The 20,706-nt window shown below is 37.2% G+C and overlaps 1 protein-coding gene and 1 long non-coding RNA gene across 2 annotated transcripts; one reads left to right on the top strand and one right to left on the bottom strand.

Moving 5' to 3' along the window:
* Window positions 1-3,268: 3,268 nt before the first annotated feature.
* her7 (hairy and enhancer of split related-7) lies at window positions 3,269-4,136 on the top strand (the record flags this gene model as incomplete). Its single annotated transcript, XM_079419779.1, has 3 exons — window positions 3,269-3,313; window positions 3,434-3,529; window positions 3,639-4,136. 3 exons carry the CDS (start codon window positions 3,269-3,271, stop codon window positions 4,134-4,136), a joined length of 639 nt encoding a protein of 212 aa, XP_079275905.1.
* Window positions 4,137-19,351: 15,215 nt separating this feature from the next.
* Window positions 19,352-20,468, bottom strand: LOC306871226. The gene is made up of 2 exons (XR_013784316.1): window positions 20,401-20,468; window positions 19,352-20,027 (listed from the first exon to the last, which is right to left on the bottom strand). It is a non-coding gene; the product is annotated as an uncharacterized lncRNA (long non-coding RNA).
* Between the last annotated feature and the right edge of the window lie 238 nt (window positions 20,469-20,706).

Raw genomic sequence — 20,706 nt, 5'->3', positions numbered from 1 at the left:
TATAATTTGCCGTATGCCAGGTCCTTAATGTGATATTGCAACGTGATCTCATGAAAATACGTATCTATTTGTACGTAAAATTTGTCCACGGAAAACGTATGCATGTGACGTTTAAACAGATGTCTACACGTACTATATACACGTATTTGAGCTTCAAAAACGTAAAGTATTTTACGTATTTGGATATTGCGTACGTAACCTACAGAAGTTTCACGGTGATATTCCTTCCTTTAAGACTGTCTAAAGTTTCACATTTTTTTCTCCGTGGCTTTCTTCAGATTGTACTCAGCGACCCTCATTATAGACCTAGTCTGCACAAGGTGGAGATTAAAGCAAATGGCACGTGCAGGGGCCATTATAGTGTGAGGGTCCATGTGTTTGCTCGCATGAGAAAGGAGCAGACAAGACTAGACGGTCCTTCGAATAGGCTACATATTCTACGTAAATCGTTTTAATAAACTATAACGACACAGCGCGGAATGATTCATCTGACTGTACCTAAGTAAAAAAAAAATTCAGTTAATTTCAGTAATCATCACAATATGCATGGCAGTGAGCCTATCACCTAGTATAATGAACTTTAAATCTGTTAGGCTTTTTTCTTCAGAAATGTCCCACGAAGGGCAACCAAAGGACATGTAAATATTTAAAATTCGCCCATAACCAACAGGCAATCATTTCAAAAGTGCTACGATGGGAACAAACTTAGCCACGCTCTCCCAGTAACGCGAACAACTTACACCTCACCTGGGAACACGGAGCGACACCTCAGTCCTTTTTTATTACCTGTCAGAATTTGTACATTATCCGCAGACAAAGAGAAGTTTCCCACGCTACTCTTCAATAAACATGTAAGTGCATAGGAAATGCAGCCTGCGTTCACATATAGTCTCTATTTTCATCACTTCCATAGGATGAGTGTTTTGCTATTTAACTTGCGTCTCTGCATAAGGTCATCATGAACTTACTGCGATAACTTGAGTATAGCCCATAGGATGTGTATTGGAGTTGAAGTTCACTTCTATATGATCACAGTTTGGTAAATGTCTTTGTTTTAACGTTTCCTTTCTTTGAAACGTATCCCCAAAAGTAATATCAGTAATAGCATTATGAGTGATTACCAGTGGTTTTGAGTTATGCAATGACATCCCCAGAGGACATAGAGGTCAGCAAGGTTGGCAGCTTTGACTGACCAAGTGGTTAAGTGACCATTTTTTTCTCTAGTTATGTCCAACAACCTAATATCCAACTGGGCTGTCCAGTGAACTAAGGGCCGTACATTTCTGCGGGATCATGGGTAGACACGTTCTGTCATGTTAAGCCAATCCTTACAGCTTTAAGGGCGTTGAGCGAAGTTTTGGCAATAATAAGAAGAGATGTATCTTCAGAAAATTAATGAACAAGAGCCTATTTACATAGTGATCTCAGTGCCATGAATAGGCTAATCAAGAAACCAGGACTGCTTGCTTTTCACATGCGCACGCTTTCATATGCAGACGCGAACTGATGGCTGCATCCGAGAACTTAGGCAGCTGACTTTGCCTTATGAGGCAATGACTTTGCAGGCAACGTTTTTGCACGAAGGCACCTCACTAAACTGATTTCGGACAGGCTTCTGAGGCAGCATAATGGTTTAGTGATCTACAACTAAACAAATAGGCTATTTAATTACTATAATGCTCAAATATTTAATTACTATAATACTAATTTCTCGCTAGAAATAACATCAAAAGTGCAAAAAGTTAATCAGAAATATACATTTACACACAAACTAACCACCAAACGCAACTTTCAGACGCCATCTTTACGCCATTTTTATGCCTCCGAAGGCAGTATTTTTCAGGTTTCGGATGCAGCCGTTCACTCAGCTTGCGTTGTTCACAGGTGTGAAGTTGCCACGCGGCACGCGCCCTCCTGAATTAAAGAGGTGTGAGCATACGTTTTCTTGCGACCCCCTAATGATTCACACCCATATGCTCCTTTTTTTGTTGTTGTTGAGCAAAACACACTTAGCCTATAAAAAAAGTGCAGCCACAATACCGGCACTATTACAATTCAATTGGTTCATTTATTATTACGCATAGCGTGTAAACTCTTGCCCTATTTTTCCCTCGATTTAAATTCATTTTAAATAAGGCGCATTTGAATCCTTAACGTTACCAATATACACAGTCCTGTCAATCTTCAATTTAATGTATTGTTTATTGTTTAGCCATTAAAACCACGTAAACACAAACAATTAAATCACTGCAACACAAGCTTTATTTTTTTGTTTAGTTATTGTTTTAAGCTGCTTTAAATATGTGGCACATGCCTATTAGAATCTCTCGAAAGCTAAAATATGCTAAATAGCCTAAATTTCGAAACTAAGCCGACGACGCACATATAAGTATAATGCAACAGTGGAAATAAGACTTTGAAAAGAAAAATAAAGTAGCTACTTTTCTTTTTGTTATTCCAATGGGATGTCTGGCCAGGGGCGCGTGGGCTATTGGCTATTGATATGCATATTTACTGTCAGTGTGACACTTGTTTTCTCATGCATACACGTGCCCACGGAAGTCTATAGGTGTCAGTGCGCGTGTTCCATCAGTCCGTTTGATCTAAGGCTGCCCTGAAATGTTAGCTAACTACAGTAAACTGCACTAATGTAATTGGAAAAAAATCTCTAATAAATATGTAAGCGAATACACTATAGCCCGAATTGCGATCGTGGTTTAATGACCTCGATCTAATGTTTAAACTTCTTCCCGTCTTTAATATTAAATGGATACAACCTATATAAGCTTATTTATTATAATGACTTTTAATACCCTGTATCTTTTTAGTGTTTCCTTCTTGTAGCCGAAATTACAATTTGTCCCAGAAACTTTTTTTTTTTATCCCAGACCAGTTGATGTCTAAGTTTCCATCGCGGTTTAAAGTACCAAGTTTTGGCAAAGTAGTCTGGTGTCGTGCGTGCGTTTCTCAATACCAAATATGCAAATTTCGGACTTGCATCCTTGGTAGTTCTTACTTCCCGAGTTCGACTAGGAACAACCAGTGCATTAGAACACTGCGCCTCAATGATTGGTCTGTGACATAGAGTGGGCGTGGCCTGTCAACCACGCTCCAAACGCCTATAAATGCGTGCGCTCAGCTTCAGCCAGGCATCTCACACTTGTCTGCGCACCTTTAAAAGAGTCCTTTTCCAGCATACCTAAAAGAAGACAACTTGGACCTTTAAAGGATTATATCATCTCTGATATAAACTACTGTTTGGAGTACAATGAAAAACCACGGAGAGACTGAGACCATTAAAATGGACAGAAAGGTAAATATATATATTTATATATCAAATCTAACAAACAGATGTCACACTGAGCAGACTGACATGTGTATTTTAATATAACCTGACCTGTCCACTGACATTGGTCTGTTATGTTTCCTGCAGCTGTTAAAACCTCAGGTAGAAAGACGAAGAAGAGAAAGGATGAATCGGAGTCTGGAGAACCTGAGAACGCTGCTTCTGCAAGGCCCTGAGCACAATGTAAGAACACCATACCTTTTATTTTCTCAGCATAATGTCATCTTTTAGTTACAGATCTATGTTCTCAGCTAAGTCCGTGTTTCTAAATTCTCCTCTGATATTTTTGCAGAGTCCCACTCAAAGGAGAATGGAGAAAGCAGAGATCCTGGAATACACCGTCCTGTTTTTGCAAAACTCAGTCGCTCAGGCCAAGAAAGCAAAAGATGTGGAAGGAGGAGAAAAGCATCAGTTTATGGATGGCTTTTCATCGTGTCTTCAGAAAGCAGCGTGCTTCCTGTCAGATGAAGGTAAGACCCCTGGACTGGAAGGTTCAGTAACTGCCATACTGTGTCCGCGTCTGACCCAGCCCTGCGTGTCGACCACCATTCGACTGCCTGTCAGAATCCAGAACTTGTCCAGAAAGCAGGTTGCAGATTCAAATGCACAGCATCATCTGCAGCAGAACTCTGTCTGCAAACAAGGACTTCCAACAGCTTGCAGAAACGTTGTGCCACATCCAAACAGGATTCCATTCAGAAGCACGGACTCCAACACGCTGCATTCGACAGCCCCACCAACATCTCAACACCAGACAGTTAACCAGACAGTCTGGAGGCCTTGGCCTTGAGGGAAATTAAAGACATTTACAGAGAAATGGACTCAAAATACTGGGCTTGTGTAATCCTTAAACATGGTTCATCTCTTCTAAATTATAGGCTGCAGAAAGACATGTTTATTTCCAAAAATGTTGTGTAATGATTTTATCATCTGACATCAAGTTGAAATTATAAAATGTGTAAATAGTGTATGATAAATTATGCAATATATTTTTACACAGATTTTTCTTTTTTTGCATGATCTGTACTGGGTGTATGATCATTTGTAATACATAGCTGATGTATGTATTTATCTATTTTGCACATTTATTTATTCATGACATTCCCTTTTTATAGTTATATTTGGGGGATTTAAACATACATTCCATCATTAAAATTTAAAATGAAATATTCTTGTGTATTTGTTTATTATTAGGCCTACTTTTAAATACATATTAATCGTTGATTTCATGAAGATTTAAGATCTAACATTTAAGATCGCTTTCAGCACGCGCCGAACATTTACAGTCGACTTTGATCATCAAACCCTTTGAAATGCGCGCGACCAAATGTGACGCGCAAGTGTCAGTTTTTGAGGCGCCAAATAGCCGGCACACTTCCACACGACTTCTGTTCTAACACCTCCTGTTTCCTCTGCTCATTTGTCTGCTCATGCTAATAAATAAAAAGTGCGAAAAGGCGCCACGTGCCTTGGCACCTTGGAGACATCCGCCTAAACAAAGATATTGACATGCCATTGCCTAACTACCCGATCTCGTCAAAGTGCATATCAGTAGCACGAGTTTATGTTTCGATTTGACGTACTATTCATACGCGGAAATGGACTTTGGCGTGCATATGATACGCAATGGGCAGGATTAGAGTTGTGAGGTAAATGCGTATCATATTGCACGCGGCTTTGGTTAACTTTTGACTCTGTGGGCTACATTATGTCTCAGATCACAGTGTTTCCTTTTGACATAATCAAATGGGCTACTGTTGTGCGTTTAAAAAAATATATATGCACGAACATAGTATACAGCTAATGAGAACACTTGTGAGGCATGCGAAGAAAAAAAATCTAGGATTAAATATCTACTGTTTGGACACATTTTTACTGCTCTCGTGTTGATTATTGTGCAATTTAAAAATCTGGCATAATTTTATTCCGTTTAGCTGTTTTTGAACTCTTGGGAAAAGACTATTAGACATCAGAGAGATGCTAATGATGACAAAAGGCGAAACTGTTACCTGGTTTAACACGTCGTGGGCTCACAAAGTGTCAAGACCACATGACTCAACGACTGGCACGCGCATTTCCATCCGTTTGAATCAGAGAGGCGTGAATTTCTTTACGCAATAAACCGTATTGTGGACAGGGAATGAAGGTCAGATGTCTTTCCCACGCTTCACCCTTTTTAGGTCGTTAGTGGTTCTCAAAAAAATAAAATAAAATAAATAAGTGGAAGAATAGCCTAATGTTTCACAATGTCCACAAGTTTATTTATTGTTTAGGCAACACATTTTATCAATGAATTTTGAAAATATGGCCTACTAATGCTCAGAAAATTGTACAATTGATGTTGAAGAATTTAATTACACTCTTAGAAGAAAAGGTTCAAAAATGAACCTTTTGAGGTTCCTGGAGATTGCAATTGTGGGGGAACCTTGAAAGTTAATTTTGAACCTTTTTGAAAAGGTTCTAATTGGAACCTTCACTTAAAGGTGCATTAATGACCCCCATGGGGTCCTTTTTGAACCTTTTTTCCAGATAGCAATAACATTATTATTATTGTTGTTATTATTATTATACATTACTAATCCAATTTCACTGTATAGACAGAACACCGCAATTGTCCATAAACTGTTTAATACATAAATATGCATAACAAACAAACACATAAATAAATAAACAACAATTAACATCATGCATTTATATACATATAGATTTATTTAATTAAAAAAATGTGGCTGGCATATTGGTTTTGGCATTACGATACATTAAACAGTTTTCAATGAATGTCAGGGTGTCTCTCAACTTTGAAGCATATTCATTGTTGAAGATGAATGTAGAGCCGTGTTCACATTGTCTACTTCACAGACCTCCTCCTCCCCTTCCATCATTATTTCTAAAAGACACTCTACATCCAAGGCACATCCATTTATAAACAGCACAGTTTTGGGTGTATGTGGTTCCTAAACAAGGAGAAAATGATTTTATACTATAACAATATTAAGTAGTTAAAGTGAAATTTATTTAATTTTTTTATTAAGATTAAAAAATGAGTCCATAATAAATCTTAGATTTTTTTATTTATTTCTATTTTTGAACCTGTCAATGTAATAGAGGCTTTGAAATGAAAGATGAGGCAGTGTAAACTATATTATCAATATAATAAAGATAATAGAGAAGTCATGAAAAACTACATTATGAGCGTTTTGGTTGCAAGAATCCCTTACCAATATTATAAGTTGACATCAGTGAGAACAATTCCATTCTAAATATAACAAACTGTAATCAAAAGTATATGACCCCGTTATAGGGTCATTTACTCTCCCTGATGTTGTTCCAAACAAACCTTTTTCTTCTGCAGAACACAAAATAAGATATTTTTAAGAATGTTAAAGAATGTCCATATGATGAAAATCACTGGGGTCCAGAACAACATGTCAATGATTTTCAGTGACATTCTTGAAAATAATTTCTTTCACAGAACAAAAGAAAGTAATACAAGTTTGAAACAACATGAAGGTGAGTAAATGATGACAGAATTAGAATTTTTGTTTGAATATTCATTCTTGCTGCTGTTATTGTGGAACCTGCATGGACACAAACAGTTCCACAGAATGGTTTAGAAGAAATCATATCCAGGAGAAGTTGTTGAAAAAGAAAAAAAAAATAGATTTAAATATTATGGATACACTGTTCCAAATACACTCACCTCACTGATGACAGAAAGAGATCGCAGACTCGACTTCAATAGAAGTGGAAACAGCAGGACAGCAGCAACCATTGAGACCTTAAATATAAAATGTGTTAAATTGAATATGGCATACTATGTTTCTGATTATTGTGATTCTTAGCATTACTGTTCATGCAAATCAGTGATTTATTACCTTTGTGTTCCAAATCAACGCAGATTTGTTTTTCTTCATCCAACTCCGTAACAATCTACCCCAACTGCTCTTCTTTGGCACTCATTGATCACTGTTTGTGCCACACTTACCCCAACTGGCCTTGGCCTCTTTTGATACAAATCATCCATCTACAAAATTAATAAATAAATAATAGAAAAATAAACATATACATGAAACATTCTCACATGATAATAGAAATGTAAGTATTGAAGTGTCATTTGAACAATTTGAACAAACCTACCTCTATAATGGCTGCCACATTTTTGATGGACTCCTGGTAAAATGATCGGTTTTACTTACTTTATCTTTCTTTTTTTATTATTTGTTTTTAAGCACATCCTCTGCCAGCCTTTACTCTCAAGAACTGGTATTTGGTAACAAGGGCTGAAGATCTTGTTGCGTTCACCTGAAAATTGAGAAAAAAACATTTTTACCCTCATCATTCTCTAAAATTATAAACTTACTGCATTGTGGAAATTACCATGTATATGTGGACAACTAATCAAACAGACCTTGAATTATTTTTGATCTTGTTTGCTTTGTCCTGTCAAAGAAAAATAAATCTTTCATATTGCAGCAATTTTTTGTTGTTGCTACAAACAAGCAATATGTTGTCTTGAGATTGATCCAGGTGAAATATCAACAGGAAGTCCTACAAAAAAAAGTTTGCAGAAAGGTGTATGTTAGTATGGTAAAAACAGCTCAATGATTTGCAAAGATCACAATATAGTTTGGCTAAACATGTGGACACCTGACCTGACCATTACACCTAATTGAGCATCCCATTAAAAAATGGACTGCACTGAAAGTTGCTTTGTAATAACAATGTCAACCAAATGCATAAATGTGAGAAAATGTTAAAGTCACTAAGCTCTTCCGTACATCCCATTAAATAATTATAATAGTTTATAATAATTAGTAGCCTAAAGGTGCCCACATATTTTTAAACCCGTAGAGTAGTAACTTACTCATGGTGTCTGTGGTCTTGCTGGCATCTCAGCCTTTAGGTTTTCTTGTAATCTTATGAATTTAACTTAATCCTTAATTTTTGGTAATATTTAAGCTTTCGTAGCCTCAGTTAGGTTCATTAAAATGTCTCCATCGATTTCAGTCTCTGTTAAAACAACAGGAGTCATGAAATTATAGTTATAAAGTACATACAAACAGTATTATTTTAATTCAACATATTACCTTGAAAGGGACAATGGTGTCTCGTTTGAGAATTGATGATAGCGCCCTGCTGTCATCCAGGTTCAGTTCTTCATGAATGAAGCCTATGATATGAACCTTTTATAACAACAAAGGTCCTAAAAATGAACTGCCAAATAACCAGTGGATCATTATAGAACCCTTAAGTTCAACTTTGAACCTTTTTGATAGCTAGAAGTTCATATTTGCACTTTAAAGTGCTTTTTTGAACTCTAAAGATTCAATCTCTTCTAAGAGTGTATGTTGTCTGCTCAATGTTGTTTTTACTGATTCGCAGGAATTTCTTACTCATTTATGATGAATCTCTTGTTGTAGCCTATTCCTCATTTGGAAGTCTTTTGGATAAAAAAGTCTGCTAAATGAATAAAGGTACATGCAAAACAGGATAGCCATAGCAGCAGGCACCTTCAGAAATGTAAGCATCTTCATAAAAATCATCTTTGCGTATAACGCATATTTTATTTTCCTTTCTTTTGTTAACAAATAAATACCCCTCACAACTTAGTGGTTGCAGACAATATAATGAAAAGAAACGGCTATAAAGAAGAAACACGTCATAAGAAAGAAAAGATTTAGATTTAGATTTAGGAAGAAACACATCATACGTCATACGTGACAAATATCATTGCATTGCTGGATGTACATGTATAGGCTAATGGACATTGTCTATATATTCACAAATCTCATCATATCACAACACAAATATATCACAACACTATTTATTATTTATTACAATATACATTAATGAGACCCATACAAAAACGTCTGAAGTTCAAGTTGATGTTTATGAGACTAAAGTGGTCTCATATGGTTAATATTACTATAGATTAATATTAGAGATTAATAATATGGTGTTTTTTTTCTAGAAGGTAACAAAAGTTGTAATCTGTCCTGTGGCATCAAAAAAGCTAAATGGTCATATGCCCAAAAAATCAACAACCACTTCACAGACAGCAGAGACACACGGAGCCTGTGGCAAGCCATTCAGACCATCACTGACTACAAGCCCCCGCCACAGGCCTGTGATGAGGACACATCCCTCCCCGATGCACTCAACCACTTTTATTCACGGTTTGAAATGCAGAATGACACACCTGCACAAAAACTGCCCACACCTCCCAACGACCGGGCGCTCTGTCTGTCTCCAGCCGACGTAAGGAAGACCCTATCTAGGATTAACCCACGCAAGGCTGCGGGTCCTGACAACATACCTGGCCGTGTTCTGAGAGACTGTGCTGCACAGCTGACAGATGTCCTAACAGATATCTTCAAGACCAGCTGAGCCAGGCAGTCGTCCCCACATGTCTCAAATCCACAACAATCATACCGGTACCAAAGAAATCACCTGTGTCCTGTCTCAATGACTACCGTCCCATAGCACTGACTCCAATCATGATGAAGTGCTTTGAGAGGCTAATCATGCATAACATAAAAACCAGCCTCCCCAACACACTCGACCCGCTCCAGTTTGCATACCGTCCAAACCGCTCTACGGACGATGCAATTTCCTCCACCCTCCACCTGGCTCTTACCCACCTAGAAAATAAAGACTCCTATGTTAGAATGCTGTTCATTGACTTCAGCTCGGCATTCAACACATTGACTTCAGCTCGGCAATCCCACAACAGCTCATAAATAAGCTAAACCTGCTGGGCCTTAACAATTCCCTGTGTAACTGGATCCTGGACTTTCTAACTGGAAGACCTCAGTCAGTCCGTGTCGGCAACAACACCTCGAGCACTACAACACTGAGCACAGGTGCCCCACAAGGCTGTGTGCTTAGCCCGCTGCTCTTCACACTGCTGACCCACGACTGCACTGCCAAGTTCAGCTCCAACCACATCATCAAGTTTGCTGATGACACAACAGTGGTAGGTCTCATCAGCAACAACGATGAAACGCACTACAGAGAGGAAGTGGCACAACTGGCTGAATGGTGTGGCACAAACAATCTGTCCCTCAATGTGGAGAAGACAAAGGAGGTTGTGATGGACTTCAGAAGAAACTCCATTGATCACCCCCCACTGACCATCGACAGCTCGACTGTGGAGAGAGTCAGCAGTACTAAATTCCTGGGGGTGCACATCACAGAGGATCTCACCTGGACCACCAACACCATGTCACTCTCCAAAAAGGCACAACAGCGCCTACACTTTCTCCGCCGGCTGAAAAGAGCAAGTCTCCCTCCACCCATCCTCACCACATTCTACAGACGCACCATTGAGAGTGTGCTGACCAGCTGCATCACTGTCTGGTACGGGAACTGCAGTGCTGCTGACCGCAAGACCCTCCAGCGGACAGTGAACACAGCTGCAAATATCATCGGTGCCCCTCTCCCCTCCATCCTGGACATCTTCCTTACACGATGCTCCAGCAAAACCAACAGCATCGTGAAGGACTCCACCCATCCCTCCCACAGTCTCTTCCAGCTCCTACCATCAGGAAGACGGTACCGGAGCATCAGAGCCCGCTCCGCCAGACTGCTCAACAGCTTTTTCCCCCAGGCTGTGAGAGCCCTGAACTCAAATCACCCCGCCCCCCTCTGAAACCCCATGCAAACCCCTACCTCCTGAAACATGGACCACCCCCCACACCAAAGAAAAACTGTATGGAACTTTAATTTTTTTTATTTATTTAATTTTTATTTTTTGTGCAATTCAAAGTGTGCTACACACAGGTGAGTGGGCCTGTACAAACCACCTGTAGTAACACACACTCCTCTATGTGCACTATGGACACTTTACACTATGGACACTTACACTTTACACTATGTGCACTATGGACACTTACACTTTACACTATGTGCACTATGGACACTTACACACACTGCTGCGTGTGCACAATCTCACAAAAGACTCAGCAATATATGTATGTTTACATGCTCATGCACTACAAATCATCCTGCACTGTTCCCCAACCAGCTGCTGACTCAAATGTCTCTCTTTGCACATGTACAGTATTTGTGAAGCATTCGTATAGTTGTATTTTTTTATCCTTTATTCTTTTAGTTTGTATAGGGTAAATACTTATATATAGTATACTTATAGTTAAATCTGTCAGTAGGTTAGTAGTGTATAGGTTTATAGTGTTTTTTACTTCATTGTTGTATGTTTGTATTTATGTAGCACCGTGGTCCTGCGAGACACGACATTTCGTTCCACTGTATGTCCCCACATGTAGCAGAATGACAATAAAGCTCAACTTGAACTTGGACTTGAACTTGAACTTAATCCTAATGTAAACAGTTTAGGATTGAGGTTAAATTTATGACTTGCTTTATCAATATGATTATAAAGATAAAGTTTAAACTAACTCCAGTGACTGAAATATTCACAAACTGATATAGTTAGATAAATAAAAAAAGCTGATAAATAACAGCAGAAATGTTTAGCATATAGACAAAAGTAAAAATCATAACCACAACAAATTAGAAGGAATAATATTTAGATTTTGTTTAATGTACTCATTGCAAGTTCCTTGATTTGACCAAAATATGTCAATTGTTCCAAGTAATATGAGGTGAATTGTTTTATATTTCCATATGCCTATATTAGGAATCCAAAACCATATTGCTTTTGCACACATACATTTTTAAGGCATTCAAGCCTCTCTCTGCACATGGATTTAACTATTAAATATTTTTTCCATATGAATTTAAAACATACATGTGCTAAATTCAACAAAGATATGTTGCAGGATAAACAGAGCGAGACATTTCCTGTCTGTATAGGGTAGCCACAAGTTTGAAATATTTTTAGCACAATATAATTTGGGATGCACGTTTTGAATGAATGATACCTCAAAACAATGTGTGTCTTATAGTTAACTTCCCACCTATTCATCAATACCAGAACAATGCACAATTTAATAATCCTAAATATAATAATCCTGCAGACAAATAATAAAAAAGGGGAAATGGGACATTCACTTCTAATACCAAATCATGATGAAATACTAATTGCCAAGAGCTACAAGGCTGTTTATTTAATTGAAAGTTGAAACACATGTGTAGCATATATATACACATGTATATGTGTGTGTGTGTTACGATGTAACGAGGTCATATTCAGAAACCAATGAAACCGAAACTAAATCGCCTTGAAAAAATAAGTGAAGTAAACAAGATAACAAAACATAACCCTGACAATAAGTTCGTTAGTCTTTTGTTAGCCTATATCTATTTATATATATCGGTTAGTTCTGATCCTCCAATCTGACTGACAAGATACTTTGATATTTCACTGCGAGTTCTAGACGGGCTGTCAGTCAGTGCAGCTTCATTGTTTCGCCACAAGGTGGCGGCAAGAGACTGTCTTTGAGTGGGTCTTAAACCGTTCAACTGCACGTTCAAAAACGCTCATTCATTCAAAGAAATATGTAATGAAACACGCTGTTGAAATCATTTAAACTTTGAGCGCCACTTTAAAGGTTCAGCTGACCAGCAATGCGTCGATGCTAAGATAGATTTCGCTTTCCTTGGACATAAGCCGTTTTCACAAATATGACTCGGCCTGAAGGACAGACGCAGGTAATCGCACGCGATCAGTCGATCTCTCATTCGCTGTGTTTAGGCTTAAGTGCAAATTTACTGATCCTCTGTACAAATCAGCACGGTACACATTATCATTACTAATATACAGTACACATGCATGAAGTGTAAAACGAGAAGGGCTTAACTTTACGAAAAACAGCATCGATTGGGATTTAATAATCGATATTGGTTCATAAAAATGAGTATCAATTACAATTGAGAATTATTTTTAACCAGCCCTAGCATATTTTGTTTACAGTGGCCTCCACTGTTACTAGTGTTGAACATGAAAAATGACGTGCCTCTGTGGGGGGGCTGCCATTCACCAGAGCTTGTTGCTGTTCCCTGCAATGGTGAGACGCAAGCGATGCGAAGGAATGTAAAAGGCCATTGTAAAAACAAAAACAAATTTAATCAGAAAGTTAAAAAGGCTTTAGGTTTATATGTATATACACATTTAGCGAGAATGTCAGCATTTATGGGTATTTAAGAAGTTAACTCCAAAATACCTGGACACCATAAACTTAAAACCCCTAAAAACACATTGTAAAAAAAAAAAAAAAAAAAAAACAGGCCAGGGATTGAAAGACACCGTTTATTAGAACTTGTACTCCAGATACAGACACAAGGCTTCTTGGTCCAGTTTATGGCAAATATGAACAAAATGAATCATTCAGGCAAAAATAGGGGTGGTACGTTAAAACAGACTTCTAAATGAAAACAAAACTATACATTTTTGAATAAGTTTCAGATATTTGTGACCCTGGACCACAAAACCAGTCTTAAGTGTCAATCTCAAAATTGAGATTTACACATCTGAAAGCTGAATAAGCTTTCCATTGACGTATGGTTTGTTAGGATTTTAACTATTAAAATCCAAATCTGGGTGGGGGGGGCGGCTTTAGAAGTTGTCCAAATGAAGTTCTTAGTGCATATTACTAAATCAAATCAAGATTATTAAATGGTAAGAAACTTACAATATCTTCATGGAACATGATCTTTACTTAATATCCTAATGATTTTTGGCATAAGAATAATGGATAATTGACCCATACAATGTATTTTTTAGCTATTGCTACAAATATACCCCAGCGAAGACTGGTTTTGTGGTCCAGGGTCACATTTAACATACAATAGAACCAGATACAATTCGAGCACCTACACAAACGATTGTGGAAGCAAAACAACCACTCAGAACTTCAGAAGATGGCTTTTCTTCAGTGGAAGTTTCCAGGTGCCACAGATTCATGAAACCTATGAAATAAGGACAAATTTAAATTAGAAAACAAGTGATACAACAAAGCATGCGCCAAAGCTTAACACGTGCTAAACAACAGCAAGCAGATACTGACATTATAATTAATCTGAATAAAAACATGTTCCAGTGATTGAGGGTAGAACCAGCTGATGGGAAACATGCTGGCACCGAAGACATTACACTGGCTCTTTATTCCTCCACACATACACACACGGGTACAAAAAACCACGAGTATGCCAAGAAGGAGGGTCAAAAGGTCACAAAAAGGCACTTTAACCTCATTCGAAACAAACTATGCGTCATAAAAACATTTAACGTACGTCAAACTCTAAAACCACAACAAAAGAATGACCGCTGTACTTCACATACCATCGAGCAGGTCTCCTCAGCGCAGCAGTGGAGAGCAGAGAGAAGGAAGTGCGGCCGCTCGCGGTCTTTTATACTAGTGGTGTCGTCATTTCAGCGTCACGTGAAGGCATCCAATCAACTGACGACTTCAAGTAATGACGGAGGGGCAACGTAAGTATTAAATTATATGTTAAAAGTCCGGATATTCTGTAAAAAAGAATGATGTAATAATGCTCAGTTATTGGTTAATTATTGTTATTATTAGAACTAAACAGTTTATCAAGTAAAATAATTTACATTGTATGCAGTTTGTTTTATTATGCACTAGTAAGCAAATCAATACTTTAAATCAATATTAACCAATAGTTGATGTAGACTCTGCTTGTTTGTTTTACTGCAAACATCTATACATAAAATTATAAGTGTTTACATTTAATAATAGAAAACGACAATTAGTGAAACCGACACCAACAATTACTATCATAATGTATCACAAACGACTGTAATTGGTCCATCCTGAGCAGCGAAGAATAAAGTAACGGATATCACGTGACATAGTACGGGTCTAACTAAAAGTAAAGTTTCTGGTTTAATTCTAGCCTTAAAGTTGCATGAAGCAACATGAAGGTGAGTAAATGATGACAGAATTAGAATTTTTGTTTGAATATTCCCTTTATTGATTCTTGCTGCTGTTATTGTGGAACCTGCATGGACACAAACAGTTCCACAGAATGGTTTAGAATAAATCATAACCAGGAGAAGTTGTTGAAAAAGAAAAAAAAAAAATGATTTAAATATTATGGATACACTGTTCCAAATACACTCACCTCACTGATGACATAAAGAGATCGCAGACTTGACTTCAATAGAAGTGGAAACAGCAGGACAGCAGCAACCATTGAGACCTTAAATATAAAATGTGTTAAATTGAATATGGCATACTATGTTTCTGATTATTGTGATTCTTAGCATTACTGTTCATGCAAATCAGTGATTTATTACCTTTGTGTTCCAAATCAACGCAGATTTGTTTTTCTTCATCCAACTCCGTAACAATCTACCCCAACTGCTCTTCTTTGGCACTCATTGATCACTGTTTGTGCCACACTTACTCCAACTGGCCTTGGCCTCTTTTGATACAAATCATCCATCTACAAAATTAATAAATAAATAATAGAAAAATAAACATATACATGAAACATTCTCACATGATAATAGAAATGTAAGTATTGAAGTGTCACTTTATTTGAACAAACCTACCTCTATAATGGCTGCCATATTTTTGATGGACTCCTGGTAAAATGATCGGTTTTCTTACTTTGCCGAACCTGCAACAAATTTAATTTATTTCTTCAACATTAATCAGAGGTGATCTTTCTTTTTTTATTATTTGTTTTTAAGCACATCCTCTGCCAGCCTTTACTCTCAAGAACTGGTATTTGGTAACAAGGGCTGAAGAGCTTGTTGCGTTCACCTGAAAATTGAGAAAAAACATTTTTACCCTCATCATTCTCTAAAAGTATAAACTTACTGCATTGTGGAACTTGCCATGTATATGTGGACAACTAATCAAACAGACCTTGAATTATTTTTGATCTTGTTTGCTTTGTCCTGTCAAAGAAAAAAAAAATCTTTCATATTGCAGCAATTTTTTGTTGTTGCTACAAACAAGCAATATGTTGTCTTGAGATTGATCCAGGTGAAATATCAACAGGAAGTCCTACAAAAAAAAGTTTGCAGAAAGGTGCATGTTATGATAAAAACAGCTCAATGATTTGCAAAGATCACAATATAGTTTGGCTAAACATGTGGACACCTGACCTGACCATTACACCTAATTGAGCATCCCATTAAAAATTGGACTGCACTGAAAGTTGCTTTGTAATAACAATGTCAACCAAATGCATAAATGTGAGAAAATGTTAAAGTCACTAAGCTCTTCCGTACATCCCATTAAATAATTATAATAGTTAATAATAATTAGTAGCCTAAAGGTGCCCACATATTTTTAAACCCGTAGAGTAGTAACTTACTCATGGTGTCTGTGGTCTTGCTGGCATCTCAGCCTTTAGGTTTTCTTGTAATCTTATGAATTTAACTTAATCCTTCATTTTTGGGAATATTTAAGGTTTCGTAGCCTCGGTTAGGTTCATTAAAATGTCTCCATCAATTTCAGTCTCTGTTAAAACAACAGGAGTCATGAAATTATAGTTATAAAGTACATACAAACAGTATTATTTTAATTCAACATATTACCTTGATAGGGACAATGGTGTCTCGTTTGAGAATTGATGATAGCGCCCTGCTGTCATCCAGGTTCAGTTCTTCATGAATGAAGCCTATGATATGAACCTTTTACAACAACAAAGGTCCTAAAAATGAACTGCCAAATAACCAGTGGATCATTATAGAACCCTTAAGTTCAACTTTGAACCTTTTTGATAGCTAGAAGTTCATATTTGCACTTTAAAGTGCTTTTTTGAACTCTAAAGATTCAATCTCTTCTAAGAGTGTATGTTGTCTGCTCAATGTTCAGAAATTCTTCAGAAATGTAAGCATCTTCATAGAAATCATCTTTGCGTAACGGCTATAAAGAAGAAACACGTCATAAGAAAGAAAAGATTTAGATTTAGGAAGAAACACATCATACGTCATACGTGACAAATATCATTGCATTGCTGGATGTACATGTATAGGCTAATGGACATTGTCTATATATTCACAAATCTCATCATATCCCAACACAAATGTATCACAACACTATTTATTATTTATTACAATATACATTAATGAGACCCATACAAAAACGTCTGAAGTTCAAGTTGATGTTTATGAGACTAAAGTGGTCTCATACGGTTAATATTACTATAGATTAATATTAGAGATTAATAATTGTCACGAGTCCGGACCCTGCACTTCTCCCTGTCGCCACCAGAGGTCACCATCTCCCTTCCTGCCACCATCTCCCTTCCTCCCGGACTCATCTCATGTAATCACGTACACCTGCCACATCATGTACACCTGTCACATTACACACACCTGTCACGCTCATTACACCCGCAGCTGTTCCCCATCGCCACGGACTATATAATCTCCCCTCTCCTACCACGCTATCTGGTTGCATTATTTGGCGTGTGTAAATGTGTTACAGTGTTTTGTTTCTAGTGTCTGCTGTGGTCTGGGATACAAGCACTGTGCTGCCGTCTGGTATCCCAGACCTTTTCTGTTTAGTTTTTTGTGCTGGGTTGGCCTTTTTGTTTCCAATAAATACCCTCACCTGCACTTGGACCCAGACTTCGTCTTTTCACGGCGTGCCGTGACAATAATATGGTGTTTTTTTTTCTAGAAGGTAACAAGTTGTAATCCTAATGTAAACAGTTTAGGATTGAGGTTAAATTTATGACTTGCTTTATCAATATGATTATAAAGATAAAGTTTAAACTAACTCCAGTGACTGAAATATTCACAAACTGATATAGTTAGATAAATAAAAAAAGCTGATAAATAACAGCAGAAATGTTTAGCATATAGACAAAAGTAAAAATCATAACCACAACAAATTAGAAGGAATAATATTTAGATTTTGTTTAATGTACTCATTGCAAATTCCTTGATTTGACCAAAATATGTCAATTGCTCCAAGTAATATGAGGTGAATTGTTTTATATTTCCATATGCCTATATTAGGAATCCAAAACCATATTGCTTTTGCACACATACATTTTTTAAGGCATTCAAGCCTCTCTCTGCACATGGATTTAACTATTAAATAATTTTTCCATATGAATTTAAAACATACATGTGCTAAATTCAACAAAGATATGTTGCAGGATAAACAGAGCGAGACATTTCCTGTCTGTATAGGGTAGCCACAAGTTTGAAATATTTTTAGCACAATATAATTTGGGATGCACGTTTTGATACCTCAAAACAATGCGTGTCTTATAGTTAACTTCCCACCTATTCATCAATACAGAACGCACAATTTAATAATCCTAAATATAATAATCCTGCAGACTAATAAAAAAGGGGAAATGGGACATTCACTTCTAATACCAAATCATGATGAAATACTAATTGCCAAGAGCTACAAGGCGGTTTATTTAATTGAAACACACGTGTAGAATATATATGTACATGTATGTGTGTTACGATGTAACGAGGTCATATTCAGAAACCAATGAAACCGAAACTAAATCGCCTTGAAAAAGTGAAGTAAACAAGATAACAAAACATAACCCTGACAATAAGTTCGTTAGTCTTTTGTTAGCCTATATCTATAGGTTAGTTCTGATCCTCGAATCTGACTGACAAGATACTTTGATATTTCACTGCGAGTTCTAGACGGGCTGTCAGTCAGTGCAGCTTCATTGTTTCGCCACAAGGTGGCGGCAAGAGACTGTCTTTGAGTGGGTCTTAAACAGTTCAACTGCACGTTCAAAACCGCTGATTCATTCAAAGAAATATGCAATGAAACACGCTGTTGAAATCATTTTAACTTTGAGCGCCACATTTAAAGGTTCAGCTGACCAGCAATGCGTCGATTTCGCTTTCCTTGGACATAAGCCGTTTTCACAAATATGACTCGGCCTGAAGGACAGACGCAGGTAATCGCACGCGATCAGTCGATCTCTCATTCTCCAAGTTAACTCCAAAATACCTGGACACCATAAAGTTAAAACCCCTAAAAAAAACATTGTAAAAAAAAAAAAAAAAAAAAAAAAAAAAAAAAAAAAAAAAAAAAAAAAAACACAGGCCAGGGATTGAAAGACACTGTTTATTAGAACTTGTACTCCAGATACAGACACATAAGGCTTCTTGGTCCAGTTTATGGCAAATATGAACAAAATGAATCATTCAGGCAAAAATAGGGGTGGTACGTTAAAACAGACTTCTAAATGAAAACAAAACTATACATTTTTGAACAAGTTTCAGATATTTGTGACCCTGGACCACAAAACCAGTCTTAAGTGTCAATCTCAAAATTGAGATTTACACATCTGAAAGCTGAATAAGCTTTCCATTGACGTATGGTTTGTTAGGATTTTAACTATTAAAATCCAAATCTGGGTGGGGGGGGGCGGCTTTAGAAGTTGTCCAAATGAAGTTCTTAGTGCATATTACTAAATCAAATCAAGATTATTAAATGGTAAGAAACTTACAATATCTTCATGGAACATGATCTTTACTTAATATCCTAATGATTTTTGGCATAAGAATAATGGATAATTGACCCATACAATGTATTTTTTAGCTATTGCTACAAATATACCCCAGCGAAGACTGGTTTTGTGGTCCAGGGTCACATTTAACATACAATAGAACCAGATACAATTCGAGCACCTACACAAATGATTGTGGAAGCAAAACAACCACTCAGAACTTCAGAAGATGGCTTTTCTTCAGTGGAAGTTTCCAGGTGCCACAGTTTCATGAAACCTATGAAATAAGGACAAATTTAAATTAGAAAACAAGTGATACAACAAAGCATGCGCCAAAGCTTAACACGTGCTAAACAACAGCAAGCAGATACTGACATTATAATTAATCTGAATAAAAACATGTTCCAGTGATTGAGGGTAGAACCAGCTGATGGGAAACATGCTGGCACCGAAGACATTACACTGGCTCTTTATTCCTCCACACATACACACACGGGTACAAAAAACCACGAGTATGCCAAGAAGGAGGGTCAAAAGGTCACAAAAAGGCACTTTAACCTCATTCGAAACAAACTATGCGTCATAAAAACATTTAACGTACGTCAAACTCTAAAACCACAACAAAAGAATGACCGCTGTACTTCACATACCATCGAGCAGGTCTCCTCAGCGCAGCAGTGGAGAGCAGAGAGAAGGAAGTGCGGCCGCTCGCGGTCTTTTATACTAGTGGTGTCGTCATTTCAGCGTCACGTGAAGGCATCCAATCAACTGACGACTTCAAGTAATGACGGAGGGGCAACGTAAGTATTAAATTATATGTTAAAAGTCCGGATATTCTGTAAAAAAGAATGATGTAATAATGCTCAGTTATTGGTTAATTATTGTTATTATTAGAACTAAACAGTTTATCAAGTAAAATAATTTACATTGCATCCAGTTTGTTTTATTATGCACTA

Source organism: Barbus barbus (genome assembly GCF_936440315.1).
Source record: "Barbus barbus genome assembly, chromosome: 6".
Taxonomy (NCBI): domain Eukaryota; kingdom Metazoa; phylum Chordata; class Actinopteri; order Cypriniformes; family Cyprinidae; genus Barbus; species Barbus barbus.
This window is presented reverse-complemented; position numbering and strand designations above follow the sequence as displayed.